The 18,812-nt window shown below is 55.5% G+C and overlaps 1 protein-coding gene across 1 annotated transcript in view; it reads left to right on the top strand.

Annotated features, from left to right (window-relative positions):
- The window catches only part of LOC308229136 (receptor-type tyrosine-protein phosphatase V-like), a gene marked incomplete at both ends in the record, with an annotated part of 30,678 nt that extends 11,991 nt beyond the window's left edge, over positions 1-18,687 (top strand). Inside the window, 25 exons of the mRNA XM_080632977.1 lie at positions 732-1,004; positions 1,775-2,047; positions 2,876-3,145; positions 3,592-3,870; positions 4,087-4,221; positions 4,364-4,574; positions 6,520-6,587; positions 6,767-6,893; positions 7,209-7,256; positions 7,689-7,782; positions 8,485-8,575; positions 8,773-8,849; positions 9,662-9,796; positions 10,347-10,469; positions 10,928-11,088; positions 11,454-11,589; positions 12,081-12,160; positions 12,618-12,705; positions 13,029-13,119; positions 13,759-13,835; positions 14,810-14,944; positions 15,432-15,554; positions 16,033-16,190; positions 16,636-16,771; positions 18,628-18,687. Of these exons, the coding sequence (XP_080489103.1) occupies positions 732-1,004; positions 1,775-2,047; positions 2,876-3,145; positions 3,592-3,870; positions 4,087-4,221; positions 4,364-4,574; positions 6,520-6,587; positions 6,767-6,893; positions 7,209-7,256; positions 7,689-7,782; positions 8,485-8,575; positions 8,773-8,849; positions 9,662-9,796; positions 10,347-10,469; positions 10,928-11,088; positions 11,454-11,589; positions 12,081-12,160; positions 12,618-12,705; positions 13,029-13,119; positions 13,759-13,835; positions 14,810-14,944; positions 15,432-15,554; positions 16,033-16,190; positions 16,636-16,771; positions 18,628-18,687 (3,449 nt within the window). The remainder of the gene's footprint in view (positions 1-731; positions 1,005-1,774; positions 2,048-2,875; positions 3,146-3,591; positions 3,871-4,086; positions 4,222-4,363; positions 4,575-6,519; positions 6,588-6,766; positions 6,894-7,208; positions 7,257-7,688; positions 7,783-8,484; positions 8,576-8,772; positions 8,850-9,661; positions 9,797-10,346; positions 10,470-10,927; positions 11,089-11,453; positions 11,590-12,080; positions 12,161-12,617; positions 12,706-13,028; positions 13,120-13,758; positions 13,836-14,809; positions 14,945-15,431; positions 15,555-16,032; positions 16,191-16,635; positions 16,772-18,627) is intronic.
- Positions 18,688-18,812: the final 125 nt, after the last annotated feature.

The following is an 18,812-nucleotide window of genomic DNA, read 5'->3' as shown; positions in this document are numbered from 1 at the left end:
TTCACAACCTCCCTGGGCAACCCATTCCAGTGCCTCAGCACCCTCTCAGTAAAGAATTTCTTCCTTAGATCCAATCTAAACTTCCCCTGTTTCAGTTTGAACCCGTTACCCCTTGTCCTATCACTACAAGGACATGCTGGTGATAAGTAGGTTTGACCAGCTGTGCCCATGCAGGGACATCCCCTGGCCCATGATGCCCCATCTCTATGTATACAGGAGCACTCATGCCCTCATTGAGTCTCCTCCAACAGTAGAAACCACACCACCATAAAGGTTAATGAAATTAATCAGCGTAATACAAGAGGCTGATCCACAGTTCTCCCAGGAGAGCTGGTCTTTGCTCTGGAGATGGATTAGTCCAGCACTTCTCCTCATTCAGAAAGACTTTAGGACCAGATAGAGAACAGACACTGTGCCAGCTCTGCCCAGGCAGCTGCTGGGTGCTGGAGGACGCATGTGCACACAGCAGTGGCAAAGGCACTTCAGTTGGGCTATGGGCTTGAGGGTCACCTGGGTGAAGGGTTGGCGTGTGAGGGACCACAGAGAGTGAGCAGCACCAAAGGTGAGGTGGGATGGGACAGAAAAGGGAAAAGGGAGGAGGAGGAGTGTGCTGAGGGCATCTGAATCCCAGCCCTCAGGAAGCATCTGCCCCATGGCACAGCGTCCCATCAAGAGTCTGTTTCCTTCTGCACGGTCTCCAATTCCTAACATCAGGTTTGGTGACTCCCCAGGCCCGCTGCCCCCGGCCGCCGTGCGCTTGCTGAGCACAGGGCACCCCGACAGGCTGAGCGCATCGTGGGGAGCCGCGGCCGGGGGCCGAGATGGGTACGCACTGACCCTGTACCGCGCCGGGCTGGGCACCGCGGCAGCCAGCGCCTCGCTTGGGAGGGACACCCACAGCTTCACCTTCACGGGACTGGCCCCAGGAAGCAAACATGTGCTGGAGGTGGCATCTGTGGCGGGGTCCTACCACACTCCTGCAGGGAACGTCAGCAACTGGACACGTGAGTGCCTGGGTTTGAGGGGGCTGTGTGTCTTGCTGGGTGGTCATGACAAAGGACATAGAATAGAATAGAATAGAATCATAGAATAGTCAGGGTTGGAAAGGACCTTAAGATCATCCAGTTCCAACCCCCCTGCCATGGGCAGGGACACCTCACACTAAACCATGGCACCCAAGGCTCTGTCCAGCCTGGCCTTGAACACCGCCAGGGATGGAGCATTCACAACCTCCCTGGGCAACCCATTCCAGTGCCTCACCACCCTCACAGTAAAGAATTTCTTCCTTAGATCCAATCTAAACTTCCCCTGTTTAAGTTTGAACCCATCACCCCTTGTCCTGTCACTCCAGTCCCTGATGAAGAGTCCCTCTCCAGCATCCTTGTAGCCCCCTTCAGACACTGGAAGCTGCTCTGAGGTCTCCACGCAGCTTCTCTTCTCCAGGCTGAACAGCCCCAACTTTCTCAGCCTGGCTCCATACAGGAGGTGCTCCAGCCCCTGATCATCCTCGTGGCCTCCTCTGGACTTGTTCCAACAGTTCCATGTCCTTTTTATGTTGAGCTTCCTTTTCGCCCATCTCACCCCAGCTGGAGCAGGGCTATCTGCTCAGACAGATATCGCTTGAAGCTTGCAAAAGCTTCCAGGCTGGTGCAGCCATCCACCTGAGACAAAGTGCCCTGTGCTGCATGGTGCAGCCCTTCTGCTGACACTGCTGAGATACCGAGGCAATGTCCTCAGAGCTTTCACTGACCCATCTCCCATCCTGTCTCTCCAGACCCCTTGCCCCCCCGTAACGTGTACATGACGAACCAGGGGTATCCCAACAGGCTGAGCGCATCCTGGCAAGCTGAACCCCAAGGACAAGACAGTTACAGGCTCCTCCTGTATCACTGGGGATCAGGTATTGTGGCAGCCAATGTGTCTGTTGGGAAAGGCACCAGCAAATTCACCTTTTCTGGCCTGGCTCCAGGACACAAATACCTGCTGGAAGTGGTGTCCATGTCAGGGCCCTATGCAGCCTCCGCCGGGAACATCAGCGACTGGACAAGTAAGTGGCAAGAGCTGGAGGTCCTTGCATCATGCATGAGGCTCAGCCTTCCCCAGCAGGGTGGACTCAACAGCTGCAGTGGGAAGGGGCAGGGACACGGCCGGGACTGCAGCCTGAAAGCTGAAGGAACCACCATAGCAATGGGATGAGGGGTTGTGAAGCCCCTTGGAAGGAGAGCAGGGCAGTGCTGCTGCTCATCGGGCAATCTGGCAGCCGTGGTTGCTGTTTCAGGAGGCAGAGCCCTACTGGCTCCTCCAGACATGGGTGACTGAACAAAAGCAGGGGATCCCATGGCAGTAGTGATGCTCTGGTAGAGAACACCCACAGCCTGGGAGACCATGAGACTTTACAGCCGGGGGGGACATCCCACCATCGCTGCTGCCTTTTTCCCAGGCACTCCATGAATTCCTGGCATGGGGGCTAAAAGGGGCTGGGCATCTGCAGGACTTCTCAAGGAATGTGAACATTGCCGATAAGCATAATAAGCCTTTCCATGTGCTTGTCCCCACAGACCCTGCACTTTGCTTGGGTAATCCAAAGGCCTCTGCTCCCATGCTCAGCCAGCTGCAGAGTCCTTCAGGCAGGTCTCTAATGAAACAAGCTAATTAGCAAGAGGGGGAGCCCATCTCCTCCTGCTCCTCACTCTGCGTGTGCTCCCATTGCCATTTAAAGGTCATCTCCAGCAGTGGCAGCCAGCAGCTGCAGCAATGGTACCACTGAGCATATGAGGCTTCCTTGCATATTACCCATCCTCTCCTTGTGTCTCTACAGGGTGGAAGAGAGTGCTTGCATGCCGGTAACTGTCCCCTGCTGTGGTTCTCATTGCAGCCCCCTCCGTCCCCAAAAACCTCTCTGTGGTGGTAGAAGGGAACCGCACGATGCTCATCTCCTGGGGCAGTGTCTCTGGAGAGCAGGATGAGTGCCAGCTGTGGCTGCGGGATCCCAGGAACAGCACACTGCCCTGGAGGCACGTCCTCCGCAGAGGGCAGGTCCAGCACCTCCTCCGGGGGCTGATCCCAGGCAGGAACTACTCTGTGTCCTTGAGCTGTGTGGCCGGGCCCTACTGGAGCAGCACCAAGCCAGTGCCAGTGCCGATGGGTGGGTATGCGCTGCCCTGGGGATGGGGGGGAAAAGCCTGCGTGGCCTCAAGACTGGATCAGCCCTTGGGTATCAACAGGAGCATGGGAAGTCTTCATGGTGGGAGGTAAGGAAAGGCAGCTAGGTGATGCTCTGGTAGCCATCAGCTCCGTAAGCTAGCCCCAAAACAAGGATTTTGGAACCATCACCTTGTGGACTGGCTACCTGTGAAGCGAGTTGGGCTCTGCAGAGATCTCCTATAAGACACTTGCTCAGACCCTGACCCATTCACCTTATCCTGTGGCCCTTGGCACAAAAGGCTCCCAGGTTGCAGATGTGCAGCTCTGCTACTTTCTCACTGACTTAGGGACAGGCAGTAGAGGACCATAGTGATTCTGGGCTGATACGGACTGAGGTTGGGATTTCTCTGGTCCAGTGAGTCAGATCCTGCTGTATCTCCTTCGCAGAGCCAGTCCCAGTGGAGGATGTGCAATGCCTACCGGAGTCAAGGAGCCTTTACTTGAACTGGAGCAGCTCTCCTGGGGATGTGGAGGCTTATGAGGTGGTGACAGAGAGACTTTCTGATGGACCTCCCACCTCCAAGTATGTCATGAGCATCCCTTCAAGCAAGGCCAGCCTGGAGGGGCTGGAGCCAAACTCTTCCTACCGAATCGTGGTGAGCACTGTGGGTATGAACATGATGAGGAGCCAGGCTGTTACTCTGTTCTGCAACACAACAGTGGAGGGTGAGTCCCCTTCTTCCCCACAGCCTCGCCACAGATGCCAGCAGAAGGCACCCAGTGTTGATAATTAGGCACCTGGGGACTCTTTCAGACTCCTGTGACCCACTGCAGTGGGTCAGGGCTCTGGGCACTCATGCTGGGATTAGTCACAGGCTGAGCAATATGGGAGTGGGAGCAGGGGACACACTAAAAGGCTGTGCTTTCTGGTTCCTCTTCCAGCCCTGCCTCCACCCCTGCGAGCAGACATCTTCCGGGTGGAGGCCAGCTCCACAGTTATCATTCCATCTGACCTGTTCAGCGAGGAGAACGGACAGATCGAGTATTATGGTGTCATTGCTACCACTAATGATTCCTGTAAGTGCCCCTGCACATCCCAGTCTGCCCTGGAAGGGCAGCAGGTCCCCTGGATGTCATAGAATCATAGAATAGTTCAGGTTGGAAAGGACCTTAAGATTGCTTTGGAACTAACACTGTTATCCTGTATGTTCCTGCTCAGTGCTGAGGCCCACCCAGGAAATCATGTCCAGCACTTGGTATGACCACTATTATGGGACAGAAGACTCCTACCTGGCTGTGCTGATTCCCAACCCCTTCCATCCGAGCCCTGGGAGCACCCCGGAAACCTGGCGAGTGCCCGTGGGAACAGACGAGTGCGGCCGGTCCAGGGCAACATGCAACGGGAAGCTGAAAGCCAATGAACAATACAGGTGAGAGGTGTCAGCATCCCTCCTGAGAGGAAGGGGCTGGCAGAGCAAAGGTAACAACTGAAACGGATGTTGTTATTTGTGGCTCAGAACCACTGAGTGCAAAACTGCAATTGATTTAGGAACTTTAGCTCAAGTGGTTGTCCCATTCAGTTGAAATAAACTTAGAGCAAGAGTGGATGACCAGTGCTAGGAGTTGCTGAGAGTATTGGGGAAAAGAGAAAGACGGTGAGAAAGTGTGTGCCTGAGGGAGAGCTTCTCTTCGCCTGTGAATGACGTGAGAATTGGATCTGAGCTGAAGTTTTTCTTTTGTGAGATTGATTGTCCATCAATCCCAGCTATTCATTAGCGCTAAAGGCTCCTGCTCAACTCACTCTCAAGCATTGCAGGGCAATCCTAACTTAATGAAGCCTTCTGCTTCAGCCAGCACAAATAAGACAGGACGGCCTGAGCACAAGCTGGGTCTGTGTGACAGCTCTTGGCTCAGACCAAGATGTGCCAGCAGCCTCAAGGGGAGTTTAACACCAGCATAAATACACGGGGATGTGCCCTCCCTGCTTCCCAGCTGCCATTTCCACTCCAACATAGACCTCTTCTGTCAGAGCCAAGACCAAAGGAAGCCACGGAGCTGCTGCGAGGGCTGGAGCAGCTCTGCTCTGGAGCCAGGCTGAGAGAGCTGGGCTGGGGCAGCCTGGAGAAGAGAAGGCTCCTGAAGGGGAGACCTTAGAGCAGCTCCAGTGCCTAAAGGGGCTGCAGGAAACCTGGAGAGGGGCTTGGGACAAGGGCCTGTAGGGGCAGGCCAAGGGGAATGGCTTGAACCTGCCAGAGGGGAGACTGAGCTGAGCTCTTAGGCAGAAGCTCTTCCCTGTGAGGGTGCTGAGGCGCTGGCCCAGGGTGCCCAGAGAAGCTGTGGCTGCCCCATCCCTGGCAGTGTTCAAGGCCAGGTTGGACACAGGGGCTTGGAGCAAGCTGCTCCAGTGGAAGGGGTCCCTGCCCGTGGCAGGGGTTGGAGCTGGAGGAGCTTTAAGGTCCCTTCAACCCAAACCAGGCTGGGACTCTAAGAAGAGATCAGGAAGATGATCCTCTCCTGGAGGGTAGCAGCCTTTTCAGAGACGTTGGGCTGCCATGATTCAAGAACCTGTGCTTAACTGCCCGTTTACACAGGTCTAGAAGATCCTTTTACACCCCTGCACAGCTTGCTTTCATTTTGGCTGCCCTGAACAACATGTGTCCTCAGTACACTGCTCCTTTCCTAGGCAGGCGGCAGTAGTGCGGTAGAAGGCAGATACCGCTGACAGCCCATCTCCATTCTGAAAGCCAGCCCTTGTTTCCTATCTGCCAGCAAGTTATTTATCCACAAGGGGTGGGTCTTGCGGTGCACGCTGCTGGGAGGAAGGTGTAGGGCAGATCACCGCAAGGTAGGGGATGCACCAGCCACTTCTTTGTGCATATGGAAGGGCCTGGGTTGGGGCTCAGCCCTTCCAGCTGAGGTGTCCCTGTTCCAAAAAACTACCTGGGCTCAGCTCTTGAAGTTAATTAAGCTCTTTGGTTAATGGGTTGATATGAACCAAGAGAGTGACTCAACCCTTGATTTTCCCTCCTTGCTGCTGCCTTTCCCTATTTTTGACCCAGAAGAGCAGAAACATCCTACTTTTGTCTGCAAATAATCCCTCAGAGGAGAGCTGTTTCCCTGTGTGCTTTCTGAACATTTTGTCATGTTCTCCCAAGCACAACCACCTTGTGTAAGAGGCAGAAAAGGGAGGAAAGACCATTTCCATGCATTCCCTAAACCCCATTTCCATACATTCCCTAAACCCCTACCACAAAACCAGTTTCTTCCAATACAGCATTTCAAGAGAGGCAGCTTCCTGTTCCCTTGGGTCTTTGTGCTGATGGGTGTTGTGCTTCGCTCAGATTCCCTTCATGACAGGTCTCTGCTTTGCCCCAGGTTCAGCATCGCTGCCTTCACCAAATACGACCCTGTAGCCCCTGCAGTGACGTTCACCATGTTCTCGGGTAAGATGGAGAATGCCATCTCCCCTATCTGGCTGTGTAGGTTAGATATAGTTAACCAGCTAAATGGCAAGCCAGAGGGGGATCATAGGCTGTAGCATGATACAGTATATGTAATACAGTAAACGCCACCATTTACTGACTGACTTCTGCATGTTCTATCTCTTGTTTTGTTATTCCAGCTGCTGGATCTGGAGCAGATGCAGCTCCTCTCTCAATACCAATAATCTCTGGAATCATCGTGGGATTTCTTTTGACACTCGCAGCTGTTTTTGCTTTGGTCTACTGGAAACAGCTCCGAGCAAAGAGGTGAGGATAAAGTTATCTCTTACCCAGTGGGTGCAGGCTGAGAAACCCAACCTTCAGTGCCAGGTCAGGAGGAAGAGCAGTGAGAGGGTATAGGAGAGATGTAGGCAAACTAGGATACCTGCTGGTGGAGTTGTGCCTGGCAAGGCCAGAAGCAAAAGGCAAGGGGGAGACAGGAGCTGCCTGTGTGCAGTTAATTCACAGCCCTTACATGCGTATGAGGCAAATGTGCCTGATGTGAGCTGAGCCAGCAAAACGCTCACCACGTCTGTCCCTGCACTGCAGGGAAGGGTAACATTTCCCATGCCTTGATTTCAGGACCAGGAAGAGCAGCCTGCCCCAGGAAATGGTGACCTACAGCTTGAGGTGAGTGCTGGAGCCTTCCCTCTCTGTGTGTCCCCATTGCACATCCCAGAGTCCTTCACCTACTTCCTTTCTCTTGCTTTGACTCAAGGAAAATCCATCTCTGTCTCCTCTCCTTCAGTTACTCGTTCACTCTCAGGCTTTCCCACATTCAGTGTTTCTTGCCCAGCTCCATTGCGTTGTCCACACCTCCTCTGCAAGGCTTCTGCAGTAGGAAACTTGTCTCATCACCATCCTGAAATCCCTCCCAATACTTAAACAATGCCCTGTTGGACCCACTTCCCTGGGCAATGACGTGGGCTATAAACCATCCCTATGTGTGTGCCTCCAGGTACCACAGGTCTCAAGGCTGGGCAGTCTCATTGGCCACCTGACTGGCCTGCCAGACCTCCCAATAGCTAAGAGAAGTTTTCCTCTGGACTTCATTTCATGCAGAAACATCCATCGGCCAATTCCCATACAGAACTTCAAGCAGTACTATGAGATGAAGACAGCAAATGCTAACCATGCTTTCTTCCAGGAGTTTGAGGTGAGATGAGGTGTGGGGCTTTATTTCCCCTCTAGGTAGCTCATGCTGTTGGGTGGCCGGGGTGGGCTCCTCCACTCTAGGGACAGTAACCTGTGCCTTGCAATCCGTCCACCCTGCCAGGCAATCTTGGAGGACAAAGGTTGGATGGACCAAGTGATCAGGCAGTTTGGTCAAGTTCTGGTAGAAACACGGGTTGTCTGTGGTATGGGGTCAACGAGTACTGTCCGTAGCTGCTGGTGGACAAAGCTCAGGGCCCTAGGTCTGGACTGGAGGTGAAAATGCTGCGTGGTGTTGCAATGAGCTGTTCTGCTGCCAGCACCTTTAGAGTCCCATCAGCAGTTTCAAAGCCTCCTCAGTTCACCCTTCTCTGGCTTTCTCAGTGAGGACAGAGACAGAAACAGCACAAGGTATTTCTGGTTTTGCAGCACAAAATGCTCGGAACTTCCTACTGGATTTCTGGTTTCTGAGAAGGTTTTTTTATGCCCCCCAATACTTGTTCTTGGACTTGTTTTCTTTTAAATACAAGCGGTGCTGCTGGAGAAGGCACTGCCAAAAGCTCACAGTTCACAGGCCATACTGAGGGAGGAGCAGAGCAGTCCCCTATGTGTGGGTGACCCTCTTCAACCACCAGACAGAGCTGTTAGCCTTGAGCAGGAGCTCTCCAGAGAGACATTCGGGCTTCTTTTCTTCCCTGTCCTACAGGAGCTGAAGGAAGTTGGGAAGGAGCAGCCGAAGGTGGAAGCCGAGCTCCCAGCAAATGTCTCCAAGAACAGATATCCCCATGTGCTGCCCTGTAAGTGCTGTCTCCTCCCCATGCAGTGCACAGGGACCAGCTCACCTTGCATCGCTGCAGGGCTCACAGGGGCTGGCTCCTCTCCTGGCAGAAAGCAGCCCTTGGGCTTCTCCTTATGATGTGCTACCAGAGCAAGAAGAGATGACCAGTTCTTGAAGGATGCATGGGGGGCCTCATGGGTGAATGGTCTCTTTCAGATGATCATTCCCGGGTCAAGCTGAGCCAACTGGGGGAAGATCCACACTCGGACTACATCAATGCTAACTTCATGCCAGTGAGTGCCCACTTATGTTCCCCACAGAGAAATGGCCACGGGGCACCACCAGAGAAACTCCTCCTGGATTGAGGTTGAGGGCTGGTGGGAAAGAGCTGCCACATCCAGCACAGAGTGGCAAGGAGCTGGGGGTCAGGCAGAGGTGCATAGCTGCCCTTTAGCAGGGGTTGATGGAGGCTCAGATGGCAAGTGCTGAGGTGTGAGTATGGGGAGGCTGGCTAGGCTTTCCGCTTTCTTCTTGAGGGCTGCCCTCTTCCCATCATCTCCCAGCTTACTGTCCTGTCTGTCTGCCTGCTCTTTCTCCTTCTGGTCTGTGCAGTTGCATTTGAACGACCCCGGAGCTGTGCCCACATCCCGCATCCGGGAGGTTTTCCCAGGTAACAGGCAGGGCACAGAGCATGCACGCGCGGGAGCGTGGATCCATGGGGCATGTGTGTGTCACGGGGCAAAGGCAAAGAAGCAGCCTGAGACCTTGCATGCTCACCCCACCTTCAGCAATGCGTGCGGAGCACGAGGAAGACTCAGATCTGTCTTTCCCTGGTTAGGCTGAATGAGGGGCTGCTTGGAGGGGAGCAGCAGGGCTCACGTCTTTATTCCAGATATGTAGAGAGCATGTGCTGGGCAGCACAGGATTCCTGTAAAATCAGCTGCTTCTGAGATCAGCTTCCTGGGAACTGTGCCTGCATGTGCTAAGAGCAATGGGCATTCCTCCCTCTGCCACAAGAGCAGAGCAGGCACTGATTCTGTCCTAGGGCAGGACTCACCTACCTGCCTCTGCAGCTTGCCAACTCCTCCTGTCTGCCTCTGCTCAGGGCTATACATCCCAGCAGGAGTTCATTGCAACCCAGGGACCCCTGAAGAAGACGATAGAGGACTTCTGGAGGCTGGTGTGGGAGCAAAACGTCTGCAACATCATCATGCTGACAGTGTGCATGGAGAACGGGCGGGTAGGTCAGCACCATGGGGCTTTCATGTGCCAGCCCCAGCCAAGACCAGACCTGGTTGTGTGAGCCAAGCCCAGGGCTGGGTTTGTGCCCTTCATCAACCCCTGTTCAGATGTGGCTCCAGGGCAAGCATGGACCACAGAGCTTCCCTGATAGGCAGCCTGCAGGGAAGAGAGGCTGATGTGTGCAGCTCAGCATTAGCTTGGGGTAGGAAAGGGGCAGAAGTGGAGCTTAGGTGGAGCCATGCCCATCACCCCCAGGTGTTTCTGCAGTATCTGAAGTGACCGCTTGCCCCTGGATAAGACCCCTCACATGGGCTGTTCCTCTGGTCTCCAGGGACGATGAGACCCAAATGGGTCCTTTTCTCTGGAGGAGGCTGAGATCCAAATGAAGGGGAGATGTGGGGAAGGTGTGCAAAGGGCACCTCTGCCTGCTCCCGAGACCTGCTCTGGTCCCCTGCACAGCTGCTGCTCTCCAGATGCTCTCAGGGAGCTAGGATGTCACCCAGCGGGACCTGGGCCCTCACTAGGACCCTGTCGTGCCTGTGCTTTAGGTCCTCTGTGATCATTACTGGCCATCCGAATCTGCCCCAGTCTCCTATGGGCAGGTCCGGATCCACCTGCTGATGCAGAGCAGCTCCGAGGAGTGGACCACGCGCAAGTTCAAACTGTGGCACGTGAGTAAGGACCCAGGAGGACCTGGGGAGCTGCCAAGGACTGGGACTTTGCATGAGATGTGGTGGTGGCGTAATTGCCTTTCCCATTAGTGGGGTTCAAGACACCCCAGTCCCCTGAGGAGCAGTCAGTGCCTTGAGACTTGGTGACACTGAAGGATCCAACATCCATCATCCCCGAGTCCACCCTTGCTCTCTCCTTTCCACATCCCTGCACTCAGATGCAGCTTCAAGTGCATGGTCCCTGGCAATCTAGGGCAGGTCTTCTACCACCTCCATGTGCCTCCCCATGGCAGGGAGGACAGAGGAGCAGGATCCACAGGCAGAGCAGCAGGCCTGGCACTGCCTGTTCCCTGCAGCAGAGCTGGGTTGCCCCAGGTCCCAGGGTGCTCCCAGGGATGCGGGGTGCAGGATGCCCCTGTGCTGGGGGCTGCACACCGACCACCAACACCCGCTGGCAGGAGGGTGTCCGGGCAGAGCGGCACGTGTCCCACCTGCACTACACGGCATGGCCGGACCACGGGATCCCAGAGTCCACGACTTCCATTATGACCTTCAGAGAGCTGGTTCGGGAGCAGATCCAGAGCACCAAGGACGCGGGGCCGACCCTCGTGCACTGCAGGTGAGGCTCTGCTCCGGGGGTGGCAGGAAGGGCTGATGAGAGAGGGCACAGGGACAAGGGTCCTACTAATACACAGACTGGGAAGGAAAACAGCGCCCAGGAGACCTTGGCTGGTCTGTAGGGTCTTCTGCCTGGCCACTGGGGATAACAGGTCTTGTTACAGATTGCCCTCCCACCCACTCCCATGGGATGAGGTGACTGGAGATGGTCAGCATCAACCCAGGGCAGTTGGAACGGCTCCTCAGCCGCACGCTGTGCTGGGACCAGTGCCCTGGGGTGCAGCATCAGGGAACCTCTGTAGCAGGATGGGAGTCCATCATCCATGGGGTCAGGCGCTGTCTAACCCTTGCTGTCTGTGCTCTTAGTGCTGGGGTGGGCCGCAGCGGCACGTTCATTGCTCTGGACCGGCTGCTGCAGCAGATGAAGCAGGAGAAGGTGGTGGACACGTTTGGTGTTGTTTATGCCTTGCGGATGAACCGTTACCTGATGATTCAGACGCTGGTAAGACTGAGCCCTCTTCCCCCTTGCTCCGTGGTGTAAACCCAGCAGGCTGGAGGAGCTCGCTGCATAGCCCAGGCTGGTCCCCAGCCTGACACAGCGTCACCGCGCTGCTCAAAGCAGCTTGCTCAGCTTCGTGCCCTGCTAGACCCACAATGTGCAATGTCCGAGTCCTCCCAGGAGGCTCAAGAACACCCCAGAGCACCTGGGAATGAGATCAGACCCTTTGCAGGCCATTCTTAACCCTCACCATGTTGTTGGCCTGTGATGCTCCGCAGCCCATCTGCTATTTCCAGTACTCAGGAATGGGGCAAAGTGACAGTACTGCCCTTCAGGACAGACAAACAGACCCAGTGGCTCTGAGATTGAAGTAGGCAGAGCCTTTTGGGCATGAATGTAGCTCACCCTCTGCCCACTAGGCAGTGTCATAACCACCCTGCCATCCTGTCTGTGCAGTACAGTGCTCTGCACTGCTTTCTGCCTTTGTCTTCCAGTCCCAGTACATTTTCCTGCACAGCTGTATCCTGGAGAAGATCTTGGAGGAGCCCCTGCTGGGTTTATCAGGGACAGAGAGGTACGGGCCTGCTGCGTTTCCTCTGGTGCTCTCCCGACTCTGATCCGCAGCCCCTTCAAGCTGGGAATCTCACCTCAGCTTGAGCCTTGGCTCCAGGAGAGCAGGACAGGGAAGCCCAGTCCAGCTGTCTCCCCTGGGATTTTAAGGAGCCCAGCCCAGAACTGGGTGTGCATCACTGGGCACACTGGAAGGGGTCACGTAGCTATCTTTAGGGTTATATTGTCTCCTCCATCCCTGGTCCTTGCTGTGTCTTAGGAATAGGCCCACGGTTGTGGCACAAGAAAGACTTGCTATTGTCCAGGGGAGAGCAGGTTGACGTGGGTCAGAGCAGGGCTGGGGACCTGCAACAGCCCCAGCATTTGAGGGGTGAAGGTCTGCTCCCAGCCCTGCTGCAGACACAGCCTGGATGCTGCTGCATTTGCTCAACCTCACCCTTACACCCAGTTTCTCACCCCAGGTCCTGCCCCATCCCTCTGAAAAGCTTTGCTCAGCACTACGCTCAGAAGGCAGCCAAGTCCCACGTGGGCTTCCTGAGAGAGTACGAGGTGAGAGCTGTCCTGAGCAGGGTGGCCGTAGGCACTGGGGAGACCTGGGGTCTCCCCATTCCACATGGTCAGGCTGGGGGGACACCCAGTAAGTGCATCCTGAGTGGGTTCCATGCACCAGTTCCCACATGCTTGGCTGCATCCCTCTCCGTGGCATCGCATCTCCAGGCACGGAGCTCCCTCACGCATCCTGCACTGCTCAGAGGTGGTCCCGTTGCACCCCTCCGAAGGCTTCTGCATGTGCAGCTATACCCTCCCCTCTGCTGAGCCCTGGAGTCCCCCGTTCCTCCTCCTCACCTCTTCCTCCCCTTTCACTCTGGCAGAACCTCCTTGAGGTTGTCAAGGAAGACGCCAGCTCTGCAACATCATCTTCAGGCAACCAGCAGGCACGGCCCTCCTCCAGCATCCTCCCCTGTAAGTGCTGTGACACCGAGCAACCCTTCCTTCCTGTACCTGCGTGGAGCCAGGCTGGACCAGGGCTGGTGCTCCACAAGACAAGAAAGTACTTGGACACCACTGCATTGGGTCCAGCAGAAGGCTCCCAAGGTTGTTTTGGGGATGGAACATGTGAAGTATGGGACTGATAGGTGGGTTTGTCCAGTCTGGAGGAGAGAAGGCAAGGGGGAAATCTTGTTGCCATCTTAAACTACCTGCTGGGAGGGCACAGAGAAAATGTAGAGTCTTCTCGGAAGTGCACTGTGAAGGGCAAGAGGCAATGGGGATGATTAGGAAGGGTAATCTAACTCGATATGAAGCCAAAGGATTCCACAAAGACACTGGAACAGGGCATCTGCAGGCTCTCCATCCTTGGAGATACGCAGCTCTCCATTGGCTTATACACTGAGTTACCTGCACTCTACATCTCTGCTTTGAGCAGGAGTCTGGGACCGGTACCTGTCTTTTGGGATGAACATCCATGAGCTGCAGAGGAGCAGAGCAGAGGGGAGCACCTTTGCAGAGAAATAGTGGATGTGGGGTTGGATTTGTGTGGCTGTGCGGAGTCTGTGTGGGCACGAGGCCACCCTGGTCCCTCCACCTCCACATGTTTTGCAGATGATCGCTCCAGAGTGAAGTTTTCCCTGCTGGAACAGGGCCCTTTCTCGGGTCTCCTGCAGGTGTGGCTTGTTCCGGTGAGTGTACCCCCAGCAGCAATGCCCACCCCTGTGCCTGGGTCTCCCTTCCTCATCATGTCCCTGCACAGCTCCATTGATAGAATCATAGAACAGGGTTGGAAAGGACCTTAAGATCATCCAGTTCCAACCCCCCTGCCATGGGCAGGGACACCTCACACTAAACCATGGCACCCAAGGCCTCATCCAACCTGGCCTTGAACACCACCAGGGATGGAGCATTCACAACTTCCCTGGGCAACCCATTCCAGTGCCTCACCACCCTCACAGTAAAGAATTTCTTCCTTAGATCCAATCTAAACTTCCCCTGTTTCAGTTTGAACCCATCACCCCTTGTCCTGTCACTGCAGTCCCTAATGAAGAGTCCATCCCCAGCATCCTTGTAGTCCCCCTTCAGACACTGGAAGCTGCTCTGAGGTCTCCACGCAGCCTTCTCTTCTCCAGGCTGAACAGCCCCAACTTTCTCAGCCTGTCTCCATACGGGAGCTGCTCCAGCCCCTGATCATCCTCGTGGCCTCCTCTGGACTTGTTCCAACAGTTCCATGTCCTTTTTATGTTGAGGACACCAGAACTGCACACAATGCTCCAAGTGAGGTCTCACGAGAGCAGAGCAGAGGGGCAGGATCACCTCCTTGGACCTGCTGGTCACGCTCCTCTTGATGCAGCCCAGGATACGGTTGCTTTCTGGGCTGCGAGCGCACACTGCAGCCGGCTCATGTTCATTTTTTCATCGACCAACATGATGACTGCTGCTGTGATCCTGTGTGGACAAGACGGGACTGAGGATGTGTCTTCCCGCACCTGCCCAGTTTGGGCTCTCCTCGCTTCCCTCCCCTGGTGCTTTCTCATCTCTCCTTGCTTCCTGACTCCCAGAGCTTCCCTTCTGTTCTTGGCCTCTCCTGCAGCTGCTGGTGCTGACGGGGTGCCTGTGCCCCCTCTCCAGCAGGGAAGTGATGTCCTCATTCCCCACCCAGGGTTGCAGCTCCGGCAGGGAGTATTTGGCTGTGCAGGGGCCTGACAAGTTGACCATGGAGGACTTCTGGACCCTGGTGTGGGAGCAGGACGTTCACACCATCCTAACACTCCTGCCCTGGCAGGAGAAGGGGGAGGTAAGGTGCCGGGCCTGCCTGTACCATGGCAGCAATTTGTTTAATGGAGTTGGAAGCTCTAAAACTGGAATGCTTTTCACTGATGCCTCGGTGCAGGTCCAGCTTAGCTAAAGCTGAACCTTTCCTGTGTCAAAATGCTCCCACCGCTTGTCACAGGAGACAGGTTCTGTCTGCTCACCACGCAGTCCATGGCCCTGGGCTCTTCAAGCTGCATCTCCCTGGCACCCAAGGACAGGAGCTCCTGCCCTTGACCAGCCAAGGTGGAGAGCACTTGCTGAGCACGGTCCCACTGCCAAGCAGCTCTGTGTTCACAGGGAGCTCACTGCAGTCTGCTTCCAAACTCCCCCAGAGTTTAGCTAGGGGATGAACTGACATGGAGTGATGTTGGGGGTGCTCTCAGTCCAGCCCCATCACAGACCCCTAAGGTGGTGGCTGATGTGAAAGACGGGAACTGTCAACATGAAGCCAAACTTGCTGTTGCCCACAGGTCCCAAGTGAGGTGTGCTGGCCCCTGGAAGGAGACTCTCTCTGCACAAAGATGCTGAACATCCAGTGTGGCCCAGAGAAGGCTGTGTCTGGATGGAGGTGCACCCAGCTCAAAATGAAACATGTATGTGTCAATGGGGCTGGCCGGGCTCCCGCTGCTTGGGTGTTCTTCATTGCTGAGTGAGGAGATCTGTAGGGGCAAGGGTTGAAATGTCCACAGAGACTTGTCTGAGCTGCAAGAGTGCTGGCAGTCTATAAACACAGGAGGGAATCTAGACTGCAACATCCAGGACTTAGGCTGCATGGACATAGGAGATGCACAAGAGAGGCCCTGGAGGCTTCTGCCACCCCTTGCTGATGGCTCTGTCTGACCTTCTTTGAGAAGGCCCCCAAGTTCTCAGTCCCCTCTCAAGAGGCAGGGTGCTGTGGGGAAGGAGGCACCATTCCCACTGCACAAGTGATGGGCAGTGCCTCAGCAGAGACTGGACAGCTTTACAGAGGCGACAGCTCAGGAAAGCATGTGACAGCCTAAGGAGTGGGGAGCTGGGACCCCTGTGCATCTAAACTCACCCTACAGACATGTCTACTCTGTGTCTCGCCAGGAGAAGAAAGCAAAGGAGAGGCAGGTACAACGGTTCCTGTACACGCTCTGGAGCAGCAAGAAGCAGCCAGATGTGCAGAGCCTGGTGGAGCTCCTCACTGCTGTTACACGGTGCATGCCCCACCGAAAGCGAGCCGGTCCTCTCTTGCTGCACTGCAGGTACCTCATGTTACTGCTGCATCCGTGGGCAGCCTCTCAGAGCTGGTACCCACCAGGCTGCACAGCACCTTGCCACGGCCACCACCAAGCCCTGGGCTAGGATCCTGGGAGCAACTCTGGCATCCCTCAGCTGCTTGCAGCACAGCCCCACAAGAGCCACCACAACTGGTGTATCAGCAGTGCTGCCTTGGGTGGGGGATGCACAGCAGGACAGGGTAGGCTGGATCCTTCAGGCTTCTTCAATGGGCACTTTGGGGTCCTATCTCCCATGTCAGCAAAGGCCTCCCTGCCACCTACACCAGTGCTCACAGTCCTCTATCCCCACCATACTCTGTTGCTGCATGTTCTCTTCATGGAGCTTATGACTTCTTGGGCTCGTGCCCACTTCCATAACGGTTGAGCTAAGCCTGGCCTGACTTCAGTGACCCTCTCTTGTCCCTTGCAGTGGTGGCGTGAGCCAACTGGGGACGCTGATCTCCCTGGATTGCCTGTTGCACCAGATGAGAGCGGAGAGAAGCGTGGATGTCTATGGTGTGACCCTCCAGGTGTCGAGAAGCTGCTGTCTCATGACCCCGACCCTGGTAGGTGGGAAGGAGGAAGGGTGGTGGGCTGACAACAGAGCAGTCGTGCTGAGCTGCCCACTCCCCAGGAGCTCCCTGCCACCCGAGAGCCGATCCAGCCTATGCAGGGATTTATTCCATGCTCCCTGCCCACCCTGTAGCTCTGCCAGCCACCAGAGGCTATGGGCATTGTCTTTTCCCAGGGAAGAGCTTTCATCCTGCATGACAAACCTTGCCACAATGGCAGCTGCCCTGCAGCCACGTGGGCTGCGGCACTATCTGATGATGCTGTGCCAGCCCAGCCTCACAGGCCTCCAGCGTGTGCTGCTCTTGATGGGCACGGGTGGCACAGATGCCCTCTGGACAGAGCTTTCATTTGCTGTGACCACTGAATGAGCAGCATCCCATGAAACCCTCCCCACAGGGGACAGCAGAACTGGGGCAAATGTCTCTGGGGCTTCCCCACTGCAGCGCTGCCTAACTAACTAGCTAACTAACTAAGCGTGCTTAACTAATGTGAGCCATGAGCACAGTGGGTGCCAGAGGAGGGTCCCTGCTTCAGAGCTGCTTTGTATTTAGGCAGTGGTCCTGCAGGCAGTGACATGACGTGCCCATAAACACACAAGCAAGCACCCATCAAAAGCCGCTGCCTCCCCACCTTGCTGTGAGCAGTGGTTGCTTTGATCCCAATGAAGGACAGGCAGGGCTGCCCTTCAGCCCCACACCGCTGCCATCACCATGGGGGCTTGCCAGGACCCCTTTATCTCTGCTGGAGGCACCAGCTGATATTTTAGGGAATTCAGCATCCAAACAAGGGGGAAGATGAGGGATTGCCCATGGATAACCACTGGGTATTTAAGCACCCCCAGTCCCAGCATGGTGTGTGTCTCGGGGGACATAGTCTTCCTTGCGTTTGGCCAGCCTCTGAGCGTGCCTGGACTGAAGTCAATCCCAGGATGTCACTCCAGACTTCACAATCAGGCGAGGGTCATTGAAAACACGCTCTTGGTGACCTGGACCCGCAGACATTGTGTGATCTGTGGCTTTTCTGGCCCTTCAGTGGGGCTAAACCCACTGCCGGCAGGAAGGAGGCTCCTCGTGACTTGCAGCTTAGCCAGCGCATGAGTGAGCTGCTCAGAGGCCCCTTGTCAAGGCCCGTAATTCCTCTTTCCTGGCTGCCCTATGATTTCGACCCACCCCATTGCAGGCTGGCCCTGTTTGTGCACAACCTCAGTTACCTTTGCCAGCTTCTCCCAGAGCCCTGCCGTGGTGGTGGGTCAGTCCTGGGTGTTTTACAGCCGAGCATCACTTTGGAGCATCCCGGCATTTGAGCAAAGCTTCTTATCTGCCTCTGAGAGCTCGCAGAGATCTACCCTGATCCCCTGTCAGCACTTGGCTTGGGTACACTGAGACTACCACCAAGGGAAAGCCCTGCTCCAGAGGGCTTCTCTCCTGGCCTCAGGTCATTGCCAAACCCTGTGCACCCCAGCAGGGCAGAGCTCTCCCTGCTTGCTGTCCTGCAGCATCACTGGGGCTGCTCTTCAGTCTTGTTTTGGATGCAAACACCATGCATGGCATGTCCAAGAGCCACTGGGGCACTTTGAGGAAGGCAGATGACACTGTTCCTCCCCTTCTCAAATGGGGAGGATGAAGCAGGAAGAAACAAACATGGTGGAACTATGACTCCAGGCCCAGTTCTTCCTTTCTCATCAACTCTGGTGACACAGGACAAACGTGCATCACTTGGGAGAGCACATCCTGCTCTGCCATCGGACACTATCAGTTAATTAGGATCTTTTGAGGCAAATTGCAGGGTTAATCTGCAAGCTGGAGGTGTCTGTCACAAACCTGACTCCAGCCCACTTTCTGTCTTCCAGGACCAGTACGTGTTCCTGTACACCTGCATCCGGGACATCATCGCTCAGAAGCAGCCCTAACACCACTCGGCACGTCCTGGCACCCTCCTGCCCTCCATCTCTATGGGGTCCTGTCCATAGCCAGGAGGTGGGCTGAGAGCACCATGGGGCTGCTGGCACATAGCGAGCCCTGCAGCAAGAGGGGC

The sequence above is a fragment of the Psittacula echo genome (genome assembly GCF_963264785.1).
Source record: "Psittacula echo genome assembly, chromosome: 22".
Lineage (NCBI taxonomy): Eukaryota > Metazoa > Chordata > Aves > Psittaciformes > Psittacidae > Psittacula > Psittacula echo.
The sequence above is the reverse complement of the archived record's forward strand: the minus strand, read 5'-3'. Positions and strand labels throughout refer to the sequence as shown.